Source organism: Vulpes lagopus, chromosome 2 (genome assembly GCF_018345385.1).
Source record: "Vulpes lagopus strain Blue_001 chromosome 2, ASM1834538v1, whole genome shotgun sequence".
Classification (NCBI taxonomy): domain Eukaryota; kingdom Metazoa; phylum Chordata; class Mammalia; order Carnivora; family Canidae; genus Vulpes; species Vulpes lagopus.
Window position 1 is genome coordinate 44,444,518 of NC_054825.1, and position 14,911 is coordinate 44,459,428.

Sequence of the window (14,911 nt, forward strand, 5' to 3'; positions counted from 1 at the left end):
GCGGGCGGGCGAGGTCCTCCAGCCGCAGGGGGCGCTGTGCCGCGCGGGCCGGCCCCTCTAGCCGCCGCCTCCCGCCTCGGTGGCCCGCGACCCCGGAAGCGGCGGCCGGGGGGGGCGGGGCGGGGCGCGGGTGCACCTGCCGGGAGCCATGCTCGGCAGGTCGGGGTACCGGGCGCTACCCCTGGGGGACTTTGACCGTTTCCAGCAGTCGAGCTTCGGCTTCCTGGGCTCGCAGAAGGGCTGCCTGTCCCCGGAGCGGGGCGGCGCGGGGCCGGGGGCCGGTGAGTGGCCGCCCAGCGCCGCGGAGCCGGGGCCCGGGAGGAGGAGGCCGAGAGGGGGGATCGCAAGTCCCCATTTCGAAGATTTAGTTTATTATTATTCTTTTAAAGATCGTATTTAATCATGAGAGGCCGAGAGAGAGAGAGGCAGAGGGAGAAGCAGGCTCCGTGCAGGGGGCCCGACGCGGGGCTCGACCCCGGGACCCCGGGTCACGCCCTGGGTCAAAGGCAGGCGCCCAGCCGCTGAGCCCCCCAGGGTCCCCTGAAGATTTATTTTATTTTTTTTAAGATTTTATTTATTTGTTTATTCATGAAAGACGGGGGGCGGGGGCAGAGGGAGAAGCAGGCTCCGTGCAGGGAGCCCGAGGGGGGACTCGACCTCGGAGTCACGCCCTGGTTCAAAGGCAGGGGCTCAACCGCTGACCGCTGAGCCCCCAGGGATCCCCTGAAGATTTATTTTAAAGAGAGAGGGAGGGAGAGAATCTCCAGCAGATGGGGCCACATCTCAGGACCCAGAGGTCACCATCTGAGCAGAAACCAGAGGCAGCAGCTCCTGGACTGGTCCTCCCCGACCCCCAACCCCGGGCGCCCTTCAGATTCCCATTTCGGCCAAAAGGAGCCCAGGGTGGAGGCCTAGGAGGTGGTCCGCATGCTAAGGGCGCCTGGCTGCGGAGAAATGGCACAGTCTTCATTCATCCTGGGGGTGCTTCTAGACGCCCCTGGGGCCCAGGCATCCGCCTGTCTCCCAGTGGGTATGGGCAGGCCCTCAGCTGCCTCTTGTTGAGCTTCCGTCATCTCCTGCTCCAGAGCCTTGAGGGATTCCCTGGCCCTGGGGTAAGATCCCCACGAGCCTCCGTCGTTGGAGGATTTGGTCCGTCCCGACCCTCCTGTGATGACAGCCGACCCTCTCCCGGGCTTCCTTTCCTGCAGGGGCTGCGGGGGTCAGAGCCGGGCAGGAAGGTGCCCCGGGGTCTTGGAGACCGCAGAGGGCACGGCGTTCCTGGGAGCACGGAGCAGAGCCTCCGGGGTTGCTTCCTGTCTAGGCTTGCAAGGGGAACGAGAGCAAAGAGAGCAGAGGATCGCCATGCTAGGTTCTGGGGCTTTCTCCGCTCCACTTGCATCTTGAGCCCTTGGTTCTGCAGGAGCCGGGCTCACGGCCCCTCATCTTCCTAGTTCACACCTCCCTTTCAAGTAAAGCATTCCGTAGTCCTTAGGGCATTAAAGGGCTGGGGCGGGGCGGGGGGGTGAATTTTGAACTAGGGAAGAAAATCTTCGCCCTCGCCATGCCATTCACGCTTTATCCCTTTAGGCTAAAGCATTATTTCCAAAAGGCGGCCCTGAAAGCACACTTTTTGGGGCTGATGGTAGAGGAGGAAGGTTCAGGAGCATTCGGTTCACCCCCAGTGCAGTGTTTACAGATTCCTGGATGCCCCTGGCTCCATGCCAGGTGTGGGAGGCACTCCGCGTGAGGCAAGAGCATTGATCCAGGTACCCGGTGAGGAGAGCATCACTTGGATTGGCTTCTCAAGTCTAAAGGCTCTTGCTTAGCAGAGACTTTGCTTAGCAGAGATTTGGCCTTGTGGAGGTGGGACTTGAGACAGATTAGTTTTGACGAGTGGGAGGAGGGAACATCCTTACCTCGCACCTGGCTAACGACCGGAGTCTTAGGGAGGCAACTGAGGGCCCTGAGAAGGGATGAGCCACCAAAGAGGGAGGTGGGCAAAAGGTACCCTCGACCAGCTTCACTCCGCCCACGGCTCTGCTGCCAGAACCTGTCGGTGTTCCCTGACTGCCTCTGTCTGCTCTCTTGTCCCCAGATGCGCCCCAGAGCTGGCCTTCCTACCTCTGCCACGGCCTCATCAGCTTCCTGGGGCTCTTGCTGCTGCTGCTCACCTTCCCCATTTCCGGCTGGTTCGCCTTGAAGGTAAGGTTGCCTGGGTCAGACCCCGGGGCTTCAGGCCACGCTCCGAGCTTTGGCATTGTTGGATCAATCCTCCCTCCATCTTCTGTCCCCTTCCCCTACAGATTACATTATCGCATCCCAATGAAATGGGCTGGTCCGGGATTATCCATTCACATCTTTCAGATGAGGAAAAACAGGCTCAGACTTGCCCAAAGTCACACTGGAAGCCAGTGAGTGGTGCAGAAGCCTTCCCAAACTCCCAGGTCCTGGGGTCTGGGCACTGGCTTTAAGGGTGCACACACACAAGAAAAAAAAAAGGGTGCACACAGATATTTTCCTTTCTTTGGGTCAGGCTAAAATTTGAAATGAGAAATACTCCGCTTGGCCCAGCGGGTAATAAGTAATAGGAATTCAGGCCTGGTTTTTAACAAGGGCTGGTGAAGAGGGGAAAGGGTGAGCTCTCCCTAAGGATCGCATCTGCAAGCCGCAGTGAAGTTGGAAGCCCAGGCAGGCCTTGCCCTTTGTGTGGCCCTAGGCAACAGCCAACCCTTCCAGGAAGCCTTTGGGTTTGATATGGTCTGGAAGGAAGTCTCTTAGAAGGTGCTAAACCCTAGTCCTAGAAGTGCCACTGAAACAAATGCTGTTTGACCTTGGGCAAGTCACCTTGCTTCTCTGGGCCTTCATTTCTCAGTTTGGACATATTTACTTCTAAAGTTGGCAAAGCCCTTTGCTTGGGGTTGGAGTCATTCAGAACTGCCTTCAAATCTTGTCTGTTTCACTTGGGGGCTGTGTGATTTTTGAGCAAGTCACGTAACCTCTCAGAGCCTTGGTTTTCTCTTCTAAAAAGATCTAAGAAGGGATACCCGGGTGGCTCAGCGGTTGAGCGGCTGCCTGTGGCTCCGGGTGTGATCCCAGAGTCCCGGGATCAAGTCCCGCATCGGGCTCTCTGCAGGGAGCCTGCTTCTCCCTCTGCCTGTGAGTCTGCCTCTCTCTCTGTGTCTCTCATGAATAAATAAGTGAAATCTTTAAATAAAAAAATAATAATAAAAAAAAAAAGATCTAAGGATAGCTGACACTGACCAAGGCAGGGGGGGCGGTGGGGGGACCTGGGCAGATGCTGTTGTCAGCCCGGTACTTTGACCGCTTTCCCTCCCCCTCATGAACAGATTGTACCTACCTATGAGCGGATGATCGTGTTTCGACTGGGCCGGATCCGTACCCCTCAGGGGCCTGGCATGGTTCTGCTCTTGCCCTTCATTGACTCCTTTCAGCGGGTGGATTTAAGGACACGCGCTTTCAATGTCCCTCCCTGCAAGGTGAGGAGCTTCTCGGCTCTCCCAGAAAGAGGGGGTAGGGGCTTTTGCAGAGTGATTGTGGGAGCCAGTACCTCGGTGTGTGAGCAACCATCAAGGTCAGGGTAGGGGAAGAAACCAAAATGTCGAGGATGGAGGCTGGGGGACGTCCTTATGCAGTGTACCTAATGACATGAACTTGGGAACATGACATTCCCATCGGGGAGCCAGGTACCCAGTGGGTGGGTCAAGCTGGGTGGTCTCAGAGGGCCTGACCCCCCTGCAGCGCCAGCCCCTTGACCATCTCCTCTCTCACCAACCCTCCACCCCAACAGCTGACTTCTAAGGATGGGGCCGTGCTGTCCGTGGGGGCCGATGTCCAGTTCCGCATCTGGGACCCAGTACTGTCCGTGATGACCGTAAAGGACCTGAACACGGCCACGCGTATGACGGCCCAAAATGCCATGACCAAGGCACTGCTCAAGAGGCCTCTGCGGGAGATCCAGACCGAGCAGCTCAAGATCAGCGACCAGCTCCTGGTAGGCAGCTCCTCGCACGGTAGAGGTCAGTGGTGGGCACCTGGGCCTGGCTCTGCCTGCCGAGGCTCTTTGAGCAGAGCGCCAGATCGCTCTGGGCCTCAGTTTACCGTGCGTTCCAACCTTTGAAGAGCCAGTGGTCTGGGTAGGACTGAGGAACAGAAGATGAGTGCAGACCATAGTGGTTTTGGAGAGGCACTGGCGCCCTGAGAGGGGAGTGGCCCCACTGAGATTCTCGGGGGGGGGCCCTGCCTCACTGCTGGGGCTTTACCCTTCCCTGCTCTGCCAGCATTGCCATTGACACAGCCTCGCAGGCAAGCAGACCAGCAGATGGGCGGGCAAGTGAAAGGAGCAGGGGCCTGCCTGGGCACAGTCACCTGGGGAATTCCATGCCCCACAGGGCAGCATTTGTGTTTTGAGGGCTTTGTGTTTCTTGTTCAGAACAGAACAAAGGGACACAAGGGCATTCGGACCTTTTTCCTGCCTCTTCCCCATGAATAATGATCTGAACAAGAACTACCCTTGCATCCCTTCTGTGGCAGGACAGGATGGAAATGCATGTCCCCTGCTCCCTGCGCTCACCTTGGGCTCCCCCTGCCACCCCGCCCCAGTGGCCCTGGGTGAGGTTTCCTCTTACTCCCCTTGGCTCTGCTTTCTGGGGGCCTAGGGTTCCAGGACGGGTGGGGCAGGTAGTGCCAGTTCCAGAGATCCCAGGCCCTGGGGCAGTGAGTCAGCCATGGGAGGGAGGGAAGCCCCCGAGGAGGAGCCGCTTCTGTTCTGGTGAGAGCAGCTCCTGCGTGCAGAGCTTGCAGAGCATCATAGTTTACGAGTCCTTTCCCTGCCCAGGTGTATCTGCTTTACGTTTTGCTGCAGGAGGACTGATATTCTGGTTTTATTTTGGAGGGAGGAAATGAAGGGCTTATTTGGTGCCCCCCCTCATCAAGGGCAGAGCAGGCCCAGCGCCAGATCAACTGCCTTCTGCCCGCCCCCCATCAAACCAGTGCTCCGTCTTCTACAATTGATAACAATTTTTATTTATGAAGCTACATGGCGTTTTAGTGTACTTTTTGAAGGAGAAAGCTGATCTCAGCCTAGTTGCTGTCAGGGGCGGGCAGGGGAAGAAACCAGAACACCAGGCCTGTTGTGCAACAAGGCTGAGAGGGGCAGTCTGGGGGAGGTCGGTCCCACTCCACAACGTTAGTCATTGAGGGCCTGTTGCCCAGACGGAGTTGGCGCCCAGGAGAACGGGGTCAGTGCCTGTGGTTAAGGCGAAGTCTCCAGAAAGCCAGCTGCCTCCTGTAAGCCCCAGGCCAGGCGGACATCTCTCATCCTCACTCCCCTTTCTGCCTACCCCTGGAGGTATGCCCCCTGCTGGGGCGGTGCTCTGGGCTGGGGGGCATGGCTCCTGCCTCTGTTGATCCTCCCTCCCTCCTCCCCTTTCTGTGAGGCTGCAGGCTCTGTCTGCACCCCAGGCCCTCGCAGTTCTCCCCCTCCACTCCCCGACACCAGATCCCCATCGTTTCTGCCCATAATTTGAAACAATGGCCCACGTGGTCTCCATGCCGCCACCCTCAGCCCCCTTCAATCTAGTGTCCGTGGAGCAGCCAGGAGGCTCTTCCCAAGGAGCAAGTCCTGGTCACCTCCCTGCTAAACTGCTCTCTGAGGCTCCGAGGCTCTGTGTGTCAGGGTAAATCCAAGTGAGCCGAACCCCCACCTCTGAGCCAGCTGTCTCGTCTCCTGGCCCATTGTGAGGGTCTAGCTAAACGGGACTCTGGTTACTCCCATTTCCCCAGACATTCCAGGTTATCCTGTCCCTGCCCTGTACACGCTGTTCCCATTACCTGGAAGAGCCCTTCTCAAGGAGTTCCCGGACCCGGTTCCAATGTGGGGAAGGGGAGTTTGCACATGCACAACACCAATCTTCAGATGCCTGTAGGGTGTCCCAAGAATCCAGCTCCATTCTGACACTGTCCCCCCAGAGACAGCATCAGATCCCATGGGTTAAGTCCCACAAGACTGCCCCCTGGCCCCCACTAAAGACGCCAGTCACAAGCCCAGGCTGTTACTGTGCTTCTGGCAACCAGCTACAGATTTGGGGGTTCCACCGACCTCCCTGGGTTCTTTTGCTAGAGTGGCTCACAGAATTATGTTTACCAGTTTATTAACAGATATGATAAAAGATATGAATTAACAGCCGGACAAAGAGAGACACATGGTGAGGTCTGGGGAAAAGGCGCGGAGCTTCCATGCCCTACCCAGGCACACCTCTCTGGCATTCACCAGCCTGGAAGCTCTGGAGCCCAGTCCTCCTGGGAATTTTCTAGAGGCTTCTTTGCATACTGAGAACTAAGTCATTGGTCATCTGTCCTGTCCCAGTGGAAATTCCAACTCTCCAATCACATAGTTGGTCCTCCTGGCAACCAGCCCCCATCCTTGGGTGGGCTCCAAAAATCACCTTTTTTAACATAACAAAAGACCCCTTTATTTCTCTTCTCACCGCAATTCCAAGGGTTGTAGGGCTGGGAGTCTTGAAACAAAGACATACTTGGAGGTATCATTTAAACGATCAGTGCGCATTTCTTATAAATTACAGCATCTGCTCAGTCTTCCTTCCTGCTCTACCCATGGACCGGATGGCTCCCCTCCTCCTGGCGTTACCGCCCCCTCCCTGGACCTCCAGGGGGTCAGGCCCTGTCCTAGTTGCTCACCACCAGCTGCTAGCAGCTGGGTTGTAATTGCCCTCTGCCTGCATTCCCCAGGAGGGAGCTTGGCCCTGGAGGGAGGGAGGCGGTGGGGCCTCCAGACCAAAGAAGGTCCTCCCACAAAGGCTTGCAGATTTAATTCCACATCTCCCCACCGCTGTTTTCCAGCTGGAAATCAATGACGTGACCAGAACCTGGGGGCTGGAGGTGGACCGAGTGGAACTAGCAGTGGAGGCTGTGCTCCAGCCACCCCAGGACAGCCCAACGGGGCCCAGCTTGGACAGCACCCTCCAGCAACTGGCTCTCCACTTCTTGGGAGGAAGCCTGCCCTCAGTGGCTGGAGGCGCCTCACCCCTCGGGCCAGGTGAGGAGTCCTGGGAAGAAGGGGAGGTGCCCCCCAGGGCACTGGGCTGGTTGTCCGCACAGGCTTTGTGCGGAGTACCTTCGTGCTCGGGAAGCCTGCCCAGCCGCTCAGGCCACCCCTCTCTAGGGCCCATGGGAACTGAGGCCAGGTGTCTGAGCATGTAGAAGCCTTGGGGAGCCCCCATTGGGGGAAGGGACGGCACCCAGGGAGCGGGGGTTAAGCTGAAAGCTGAAAGGCGGGCAGCCCCCGTGGTGTAGCAGTTTAGCGCCACCTGCAGCCTGGGGTGTGATCCTGGAGACCCAGGATCAAGTCCCACATCGGGCTTCCTGCATGGAGCCTGCTTCTCCCTCTCTGCTCTCTCTGAATGAATAAAGAAATAAATCTTAAAAAAAAAAAAAAAAAAAGAAAGAAAGAAAGCTGAAAGGCTGCCTCTTAGCAGAGGAGGAAGGGGAACTCAGGCCAGACGGGCGCAGAAGAGGGAGCAGCCACAGACAGTGCAGAGGTCACAGGGAGCCTGACCTTGGCAGCACCCTGACTTTCTTCTCTCTGCTTCCTTCCCCTTGGCTGTTGGCCACCCCCCAGCAGACACCTTGGAGATGGTGAGTGAAGCTGAGCCGCCTGCCCCTCATGTTGGTGCTGGGCCCAGTCCGAAGCAGCCTGTGGCTGAGGGGCTGCTGACTGCCCTGCAGCCCTTCCTATCAGAGGCCCTGGTCAGCCAGGTCGGGGCCTGCTACCAGTTCAATGTCATCCTGCCCAGCGGTGCCCAGAGCGTCTACTTCCTCGACCTCACTACAGGTGTGCCTGCCTTCCCCGCCCTCGCCGTCCCACCCAGGTGGCCCGTAGCAGCACCCACCCCCGTGGTCCTATTTTAAATTGCCCCCTGCTCCTGCCAGGAGTTTTGGGTGAACTTGCACCGTGTGTGGAAAGTGACGAGCTGGGCCGTTGTCTCCCTGCCCTGCCCCGGTGAGCAGGGGAGCAGGTGAGCAGGGGCCCCTGGGGTGAGAGCTTCGTGCACACGGTGCAGCTCTGCTGGCCAGGGTCTGTGCTGAGCACGGCAGTGCATGATCCCACCTGCCCCTCACCGTGGTTCTCTGATTCAGGGATGATTGTCATCCCCGTTTCACCAGTTTGAAAACCGGGGCCCTGAGTGGTCACACAGCCAATAGTACTTGAACTCAGTGAATTGGAACCTGGACACTTAGCTGTTAGCTGTTACTTTCCACTCCTTAGTGGGCCATGCTAACCCCATCTTCCCCCTGCTGCGTAGCTGTCCCCCTGCTAATGCTCCATTTTTCTCTTCCCCCATAGGGCACGGGAGCATAGGGCACGGGGTGCCCGACGGCATCCCTGATGTAGTGGTGGAGATGGCTGAGGCAGACCTGCGGGCCCTTCTGTGCAGGGAGCTGCGGCCCCTGGGGGCCTACATGAGTGGGCGCCTAAAGGTGAAGGGTGACCTGGCCGTGGCCATGAAGCTGGAGGCTGTCCTCAGGGCCCTGAAGTAGCAGCTTTGGCTCACTGCCCATAGGCCAGCCCAGATTCTGGTGTGAAGCCGGGGGTGGGGGGGCATCTTGGAGGAGGAGGCGCTGGTGCCACACCTCGGGTTGTTGAGCCTTGAGAAGTTTCAGGCTCGGCCAGGAGCCAATGAATGGAGGCTAGCAGACACGAGAGGCTGGGAGAGACTGAGTCAGGCCGCCTTGCCGTCTCACCTGGAGTGCTTCTCTGGACAAGCCTTTGCCCATCCCGGCCCCTGGCTGAACACCCAGCCCTGAGCGGGCCCACGGAGTGCTGACCAGAGAGCAGGGCCCGCTCCCCTCTGCCAGCTACATGACTGGAGAGACGGGGCCCACAGGGCCAGCCCGACTGCACCTGATTTGGTCCCAGTGTGAGGGAGCCAAGCGTGTGGCTCGGGTCCTGGCTCTAGAGTGGGGATCAGAGAGGTGCTGGGGGCGAAGAAAGGCAGCCCACCGCCCAGAGTCACCGCAGGGCAGGGATGTGCCCTCGTGGCAGTGGTTCAGGCCCAGGCCAGTGGGCGGTGCGGATGGAAAAGCGCGGGGCCTTCTCGGCGTCCAGCCCTGCTCCTGAAGATGGCTTGCCTCACCTCCCAGCTCCGTCTTGCATGCCTGGTGGGCCGGGGCCCAGGGCAGCATGTAGGAGGGCCCTGCTGTTCTGTGCTTTTTACCAGAGGTTTACGAACCACCAATAAATGTGCTGTTTACAGTGTATTGAAGAGAAGTGGGGGCACAGGGGTGGGTTGTGGGGGTCCCCGAGGCCATGCTCCTGCTGGTACCTGGGCGAGGACAGGGGCTCAAGATAGGAGGGTGTGTGCATCACCCACAGTTCCCCTTCCTGCCACGGAGTTCAGAGACCGTGGGGCAGGTGCAGGCTCTTCTGCTGCTCTTTAGGGTAGAAGCTGGCCCAAAGAGAAGGTGTGGGTGTGTCAGGACTGGTCCTGCAGATGCCCTGCTGAGACCGGGGTGAAGGGTCTTACCAGTCGCCTTCAGGAGAGTCCGGTCCCTCTTTCTCCACTACTAGCACAAGGGAGGGAAGGGGACGGAATGGGCCTGGAGGCCTGGCCCAAACCCCAGGGACCTCAGGGAAGGGGCCTTTTGCTTGTTTAGCCCTAAGAAATGAATCTCAGTTCCTGAAAAGGCTTGTGAGAAAAGGAACCCACAGAAATCGGGACCTCCCCTTTGCAAAACAGCTCTTGGCTGGTCCTCCGGGCCCCGGGCTCCCCGGGGCCTCCCCGGCACCACTGGCTAGTTGTCCCTCTGTTCCCGCCAGTGCCTGCCCTCTCCCTCCTCTCACCAGCCCTCCCAGCGTGGGCTGCACAGCCTTGGGGTTCAAGGGTCGGCCCCGGGGCCCATCCTGGAGGGCCAGAGCCCCAGCCAGCTGGCCCTCCTCTGCCCTCAGCCTGTTCAGGAGCCGTCCCCGTGGTCCCTGCCGGCCACTCCCGCCATCCTTGAGGCCCAGTGGGGCACAGTCCTCTGCCCTCGACTGGGCCCCCTCAGCACTTGGGCATCGCGCCCATTCCCCACTGTCCGTGTCGCCGTTCTTGCCTCGGTGGCTGCTCTCCCTGCCGGACCCTGAGCCCCCCGCACGAGCTGGTCCCTCCGACCCGGCTGCACGGGTGGACCAGGAGTTCCAGGAAAGCCCGCACTTCCCTCGCAGAGCTTAGGAGAAACCGAAACTCAGATTCTTGTGGGTGTGGGAGGATCAAGAGAACATTTACAGGAAACTGAAACTTGTGGGTGTCTCTCTAGGTGGAGGGTAGGGCCTGCTACTGACTTCCCTGGTGGGCAGAAGTCATTCCTTGGTGAGGCCAGCCCTCCAGGCCAGGGCCCCCAGGTTCCAAGGCCCCTGGGCTTCTGAAGACTGAGGAGACCTTGCAGTCTGGGTGTTGGGGGGGCGGGGGACAAGGGGCACTTAACGGGCAGTAGGGTGTGAGGAGGGAGGGAGAGGATGTCAATCAGAGGAGGCTTCCCTAAAGAGGCGATGCCCTTGCAGCCACAGGGCAGGCTGACGAGGTGGGGCACGAAGTGGGGCACGGGGTGGGGCATGCGTGCCACAGAGTGGGAAGCCCCTGCGAGGCTGAGGCTGCAGTCGAGGCAGCTGAGCACCTCTGATTTTGGGAAATGGAGCCTAAGGTATGGGGGTGGTGCAGAGATTTGGGGGAGAGACCATAAAAATGGTAACACCAGACCATGCATGTCCCTGCACTGGGCTAAACCCTTGCTAGCTATCCTCTTCTCCCTCAAGGTAACCTTGTGAATAATGATAAGATGCTTATATTGACGTCATGTAATGTATTACTTTTCTTTTTTAAAGATTTTATTTAGGGCAGCCCTGGTGGTGCAGCGGTTTAGTGCCGCCTGCAGCCCGGGGTGCGATCCTGGAGACCCTGGATCAAGTCCCATGTCAGGCTCCCTGCATGGAGCCTGCTTCTCCCTCGGCCTGTGTCTCTGCCTCTCTCTCTCTCTCTCTCTCTCTCAATAAATAAATCTTAAAAAAAAAAAAAAAGATTTTATTTATTTATTCATGAGAGACACAGAGAGAGAGAGAGAGAGGCAGAGACACAGGCAGATATGGAAGCAGGGCCCACGCAGGGAGCCCAACGACATGGGACTCGATCCCGGGACTCTAGGATCAGGCCTTGGGCTAAAGGCGGCACTAAACCGCTAAGCCACCTGGGCTGCCCCACGGAATGTATTACTTTGATGTCATTTTAAAAATAAGTAAATTTGAAAAAAAATAAGTAAATTTAGGGGTACCTGGGTAGTTCCCAGTCCGTTAAGCATCTGCCTCCAGCTCAGGTCATGATCCCAGGTCCTGGGATCAAGGCAGGCACTGTGCTCCCTGCTCAGCAGGGAGTCTGCTTCTCCCTCACCCTCTGCCAGACTCTTCCCCTGCTTCATGTGTGCTCACTCTCTCTCAAATAAATAAACCTTAAATACGTAAATTTTGGGTAGCCGGTACAGTCATGTCACTCAAAATTTTTTGAAGATTAAGAAGTCATAGTATTAAAAATTTCCCTCCTCTCCTGACTCCATCCACATATTTCCTGCACCTGCCTCCAAACAGGTATCCCCTAATATTAGTTTCTTGGTTATGCTTCCAGAAGTTGTTTTTTAACTGCATATACAAGAAAACCCAAATATATATATATCCTCCAGGGTTTTTTTTCATACAAGTGGCAACATAGCATATGTAATGTTGCTTTATTTACTTAATATTACACCTTCAGCATCTTTCCATAATAGTACACGCAGACTTTTTTCACTGGGTTTTTTAGTTACACAGGATTCCGTTGTTCAAATGTACACTATTTAACCTGCCTGCATTGGTAGACAGTTTATTTTTTGTGTTTTGCTGTTTCAAACAATGTTGCAGTGATAGCCTTTAACATATCCTTCTTTGCCAGGGTTGAGTTTATCTGTAGGATAAAATCCCTGTAGGAAATGGCTAGGTTAAAACATTTGTAATTTAATAAATATTGCCCAAATGCCTGTTTATAGATGTTCAAAGGAGCTTTATTTGATCATCAGAAACAGAAAACTACAAATAACTAAATGGTGCCGCTCTCCATACAGTGGGAGGGGCAGACGGTAAAAAGGTGCAAACTATAGACAGACGTGATAACTTGGGGTTATTCCTATTTACACTCCAATCATTGGTGAGTAAGGGTGTGTTTTCCTCGCAGCCAGGCCAACACACACTGTTATTAAACTCCTGGAGTTTTTGACAATCTGGTAAGTGAAAAATTGCATCTCAGTATAGGGTTTTTATTATCATTATCCAATTGTTTATTGCTTTCTAACTTGGATTTTCTTTTTTTTTTTTTTAAGATTTTATGTATTTATTCATGAGAGATACAGTGAGAGAGAGAGGCAGAGACACAGGCAGGGGGGAGAAGCAGGCCCCATGCAGGGAGCCCAACGTGGGACTCGATCCTGGGACTCCAGGATCATGCCCTGGGCCAAAGGCAGGCACAAAACCGCTGGGCCACCCAGGCGTCCCTCTAACTTGGATTTTCAATCCCAGCAAAAGCACAGGATTTTTGCTGTCTTCCTCCAGCATTTACTTTTTTTTTTTCCTTTTTAAAAAAATAAACTGCCAGGAGATGCACCCATTAAATGGAGTGCTGGATGAGTTCTGACAAATGTGAACACGGTGCACCCATCAGCCAACACAAGACCGAGGACATTTCCATCAACTCACAAAGCTCCCCCAGGCCCCTTCCCAGCCCCAGGCCCCCGCGGGTCTGCTCTGTCCATCGCAGGGGTTAAATTTCACTTTCTGGAACTTCAGACAGATGCAGCCGCGTGGTATGTATCCTCCCGGGTCCGGCTCCTCCCCGCCCTCGCGTGTCTGAGAGTCCCGTTCTTCGCGTCTGTCTGTAGTCGCGCCTTTTTGCTGCCTGTTCCTCCCACTGTGTGGATGGCTGCACTGTTACTCACTCTAGTGTCCATTACTGAGGATCAGGATCAAATAAAGCTCCTTTGAACGAGTGTGGCCATGCGTTTTATTTGGGTAAACACCTAGGAGTAGGGCACCTAGTGGTTGAGCGGCTGTCTTTGGCCCAGGGCATGATCCTGGAGTCACGGGATCGAGCCCCACGTCGGGCTCCATGCACGGAGCCTGCTGCTCCCTCTGCCTGTGCCTCTGCCTCTCTCTCTGTGTCTCTCATGAATAAATAAATAAAATCTTTTTAAAAATAACATCTTTCCTTCCATTAAAATATCTGATTGGGATGCAGGTGCTCTCAGGGTATTTTGCACCTCACTAACTTCCTGTCTTTCTCCTCAGAGCACTTTACCTGCAGTACACGGGCATCCGCAAATGTTAACTTCATCTCCTCCCACTAAGGCTTTAAGACGCTTTCTCTTCCCTAATTGCATCGGCTGCCATGGAGGTGGGCACTTTGAGGGTGGAAGTGAGAGAGGCAAGATCCAGCAGGAAGAGAGAAAGAAGGAGGGGGAAGGTTCTAGAGGTAGGCAAGGGAACAGGACCCAAGCCTGATGGAGGGATTAGCTGTGGACAGAGTGGCTCCTTGCACCTATAAAGAATGAGGAAGTAGGATGGGGTAAATATCTGGGCGAAGGAAAAAAAAATCTGTAGTCCAGCCCACCCACGCCCCCGTGCAACACACAGGTCGGTGTGGTTGGTGGGAAGATCTCAGTCCTTGGGTGACTCACTCAACGTCCGGGCTTAGCGTCTGATGCCCCCCCCCAAACCTTGAAATGAGAGCGATGAGGAGGTGGGCCTCGGGGAGAGTTGTGTAGGGAGGGATGGGAGCTGGGAGGAGAACACTCTGGCTCTTCTTTCTGGATGGGAAGAGAGGGAGGAGGCAGAGAAGAAGGGGCTCCCTACCCCAGTCCTCTGCTGGGACGGCACCTACCTTCCCCGACTTTCCAGAACCGGCCACAGCATCTGCCATACAATAGGCACCAGCGCGTGGTTTTTAAAACTAACCGGTTGAAGGAGACGGGGAAGTACTGGATTTGCTGGGGAAGGTGGAGGTAGGGGATGGGGAGAGAGATGGGAAGAGGAGGGCCGCAGCTGGAGGCTGGAACAGAGGGAGCAGCAGTGCAACTGCCGGCGGCCCCCTGGGGGAACAGCCATGTGGACCACCCAGGGGGGCCAGAGTCAGGTCAGCCTGGGGAAGGAGAAGCCTGGGGGGCACCCGGGGCCTCCCGACGCCCATCTCCTCGAAGGGAGCCCATAGAAACCCAGGCATGAGCTTGTGGCTCCACCTGGTGGCGGTGTCCCCATTCCCAAACCGGCCTGGGCTCTCCGGGAACAAAGAACGGGGAGACCCGAGGGGCAAGCAGGTAAAGGGGGGACCAAAGCCTGGGAAATGTACACCTCGCCTGACCATCGTCACCCATAGGCGCACACACCCCGTGTGTCCCCAGGCCCCGGTGGGCCTGTTGGTGTTGGGGGGGCGGGTGGAAATAGGAAGGCAGGAGGACCTGGCCTGGAGAAATTGGGGAGGTCGACTACTGTGACCAGGAAACTGCAGACCATGGAGTTAAATCTGTAAAATGGGGGACGCCCGGGTGGCTCAGGGGTTGAGCGTCTGCCTTTGGCCCAGGGTATGATCCTGGGGTCCTGAGATTGAGTCCCACGTTGGGCTCCCTGCGTGGAGCCTGCTTCTCCCTCTGCTGTGTCTCTGCCTCTCTCTCTGTGTGTGTCTCTCATGAATAAATAAATAACATCTTTTTTTAAAAATCTGTAAAATGAGGCTGATTGTATCAAAGGCCAATTTTAAGATGTTCCTAAGATGAAGTACTATTACGTTTGGAAGTTCCTCCCCAGATCAATTATGAAGCCCACAGA

At 56.4% G+C, this 14,911-nt stretch overlaps 1 protein-coding gene across 6 annotated transcripts; it reads left to right on the forward strand.

Moving 5' to 3' along the window:
* The first annotated feature begins 119 nt into the window (after positions 1-119).
* Positions 120-13,080, forward strand: STOML1 (stomatin like 1). Of its 6 annotated transcripts, none has more exons than XM_041745374.1 (9): positions 120-281; positions 2,096-2,202; positions 2,304-2,411; positions 3,348-3,497; positions 3,809-4,012; positions 6,880-7,075; positions 7,658-7,870; positions 7,969-8,054; positions 12,690-13,080. In XM_041745374.1, the coding sequence occupies exons 1-8, from the start codon at positions 149-151 to the stop codon at positions 8,040-8,042; spliced, it is 1,185 nt and encodes a 394-aa protein (XP_041601308.1). In that variant the 5' UTR covers positions 120-148; the 3' UTR covers positions 8,043-8,054; positions 12,690-13,080. The 6 variants fall into 6 exon arrangements, with proteins under 6 accessions (XP_041601308.1, XP_041601307.1, XP_041601303.1 ...); XM_041745373.1 differs by lacking the exon at positions 12,690-13,080 and adding an exon at positions 8,384-8,521; XM_041745369.1 differs by lacking the exons at positions 7,969-8,054; positions 12,690-13,080 and adding an exon at positions 8,384-9,295.
* Positions 13,081-14,911: the final 1,831 nt, after the last annotated feature.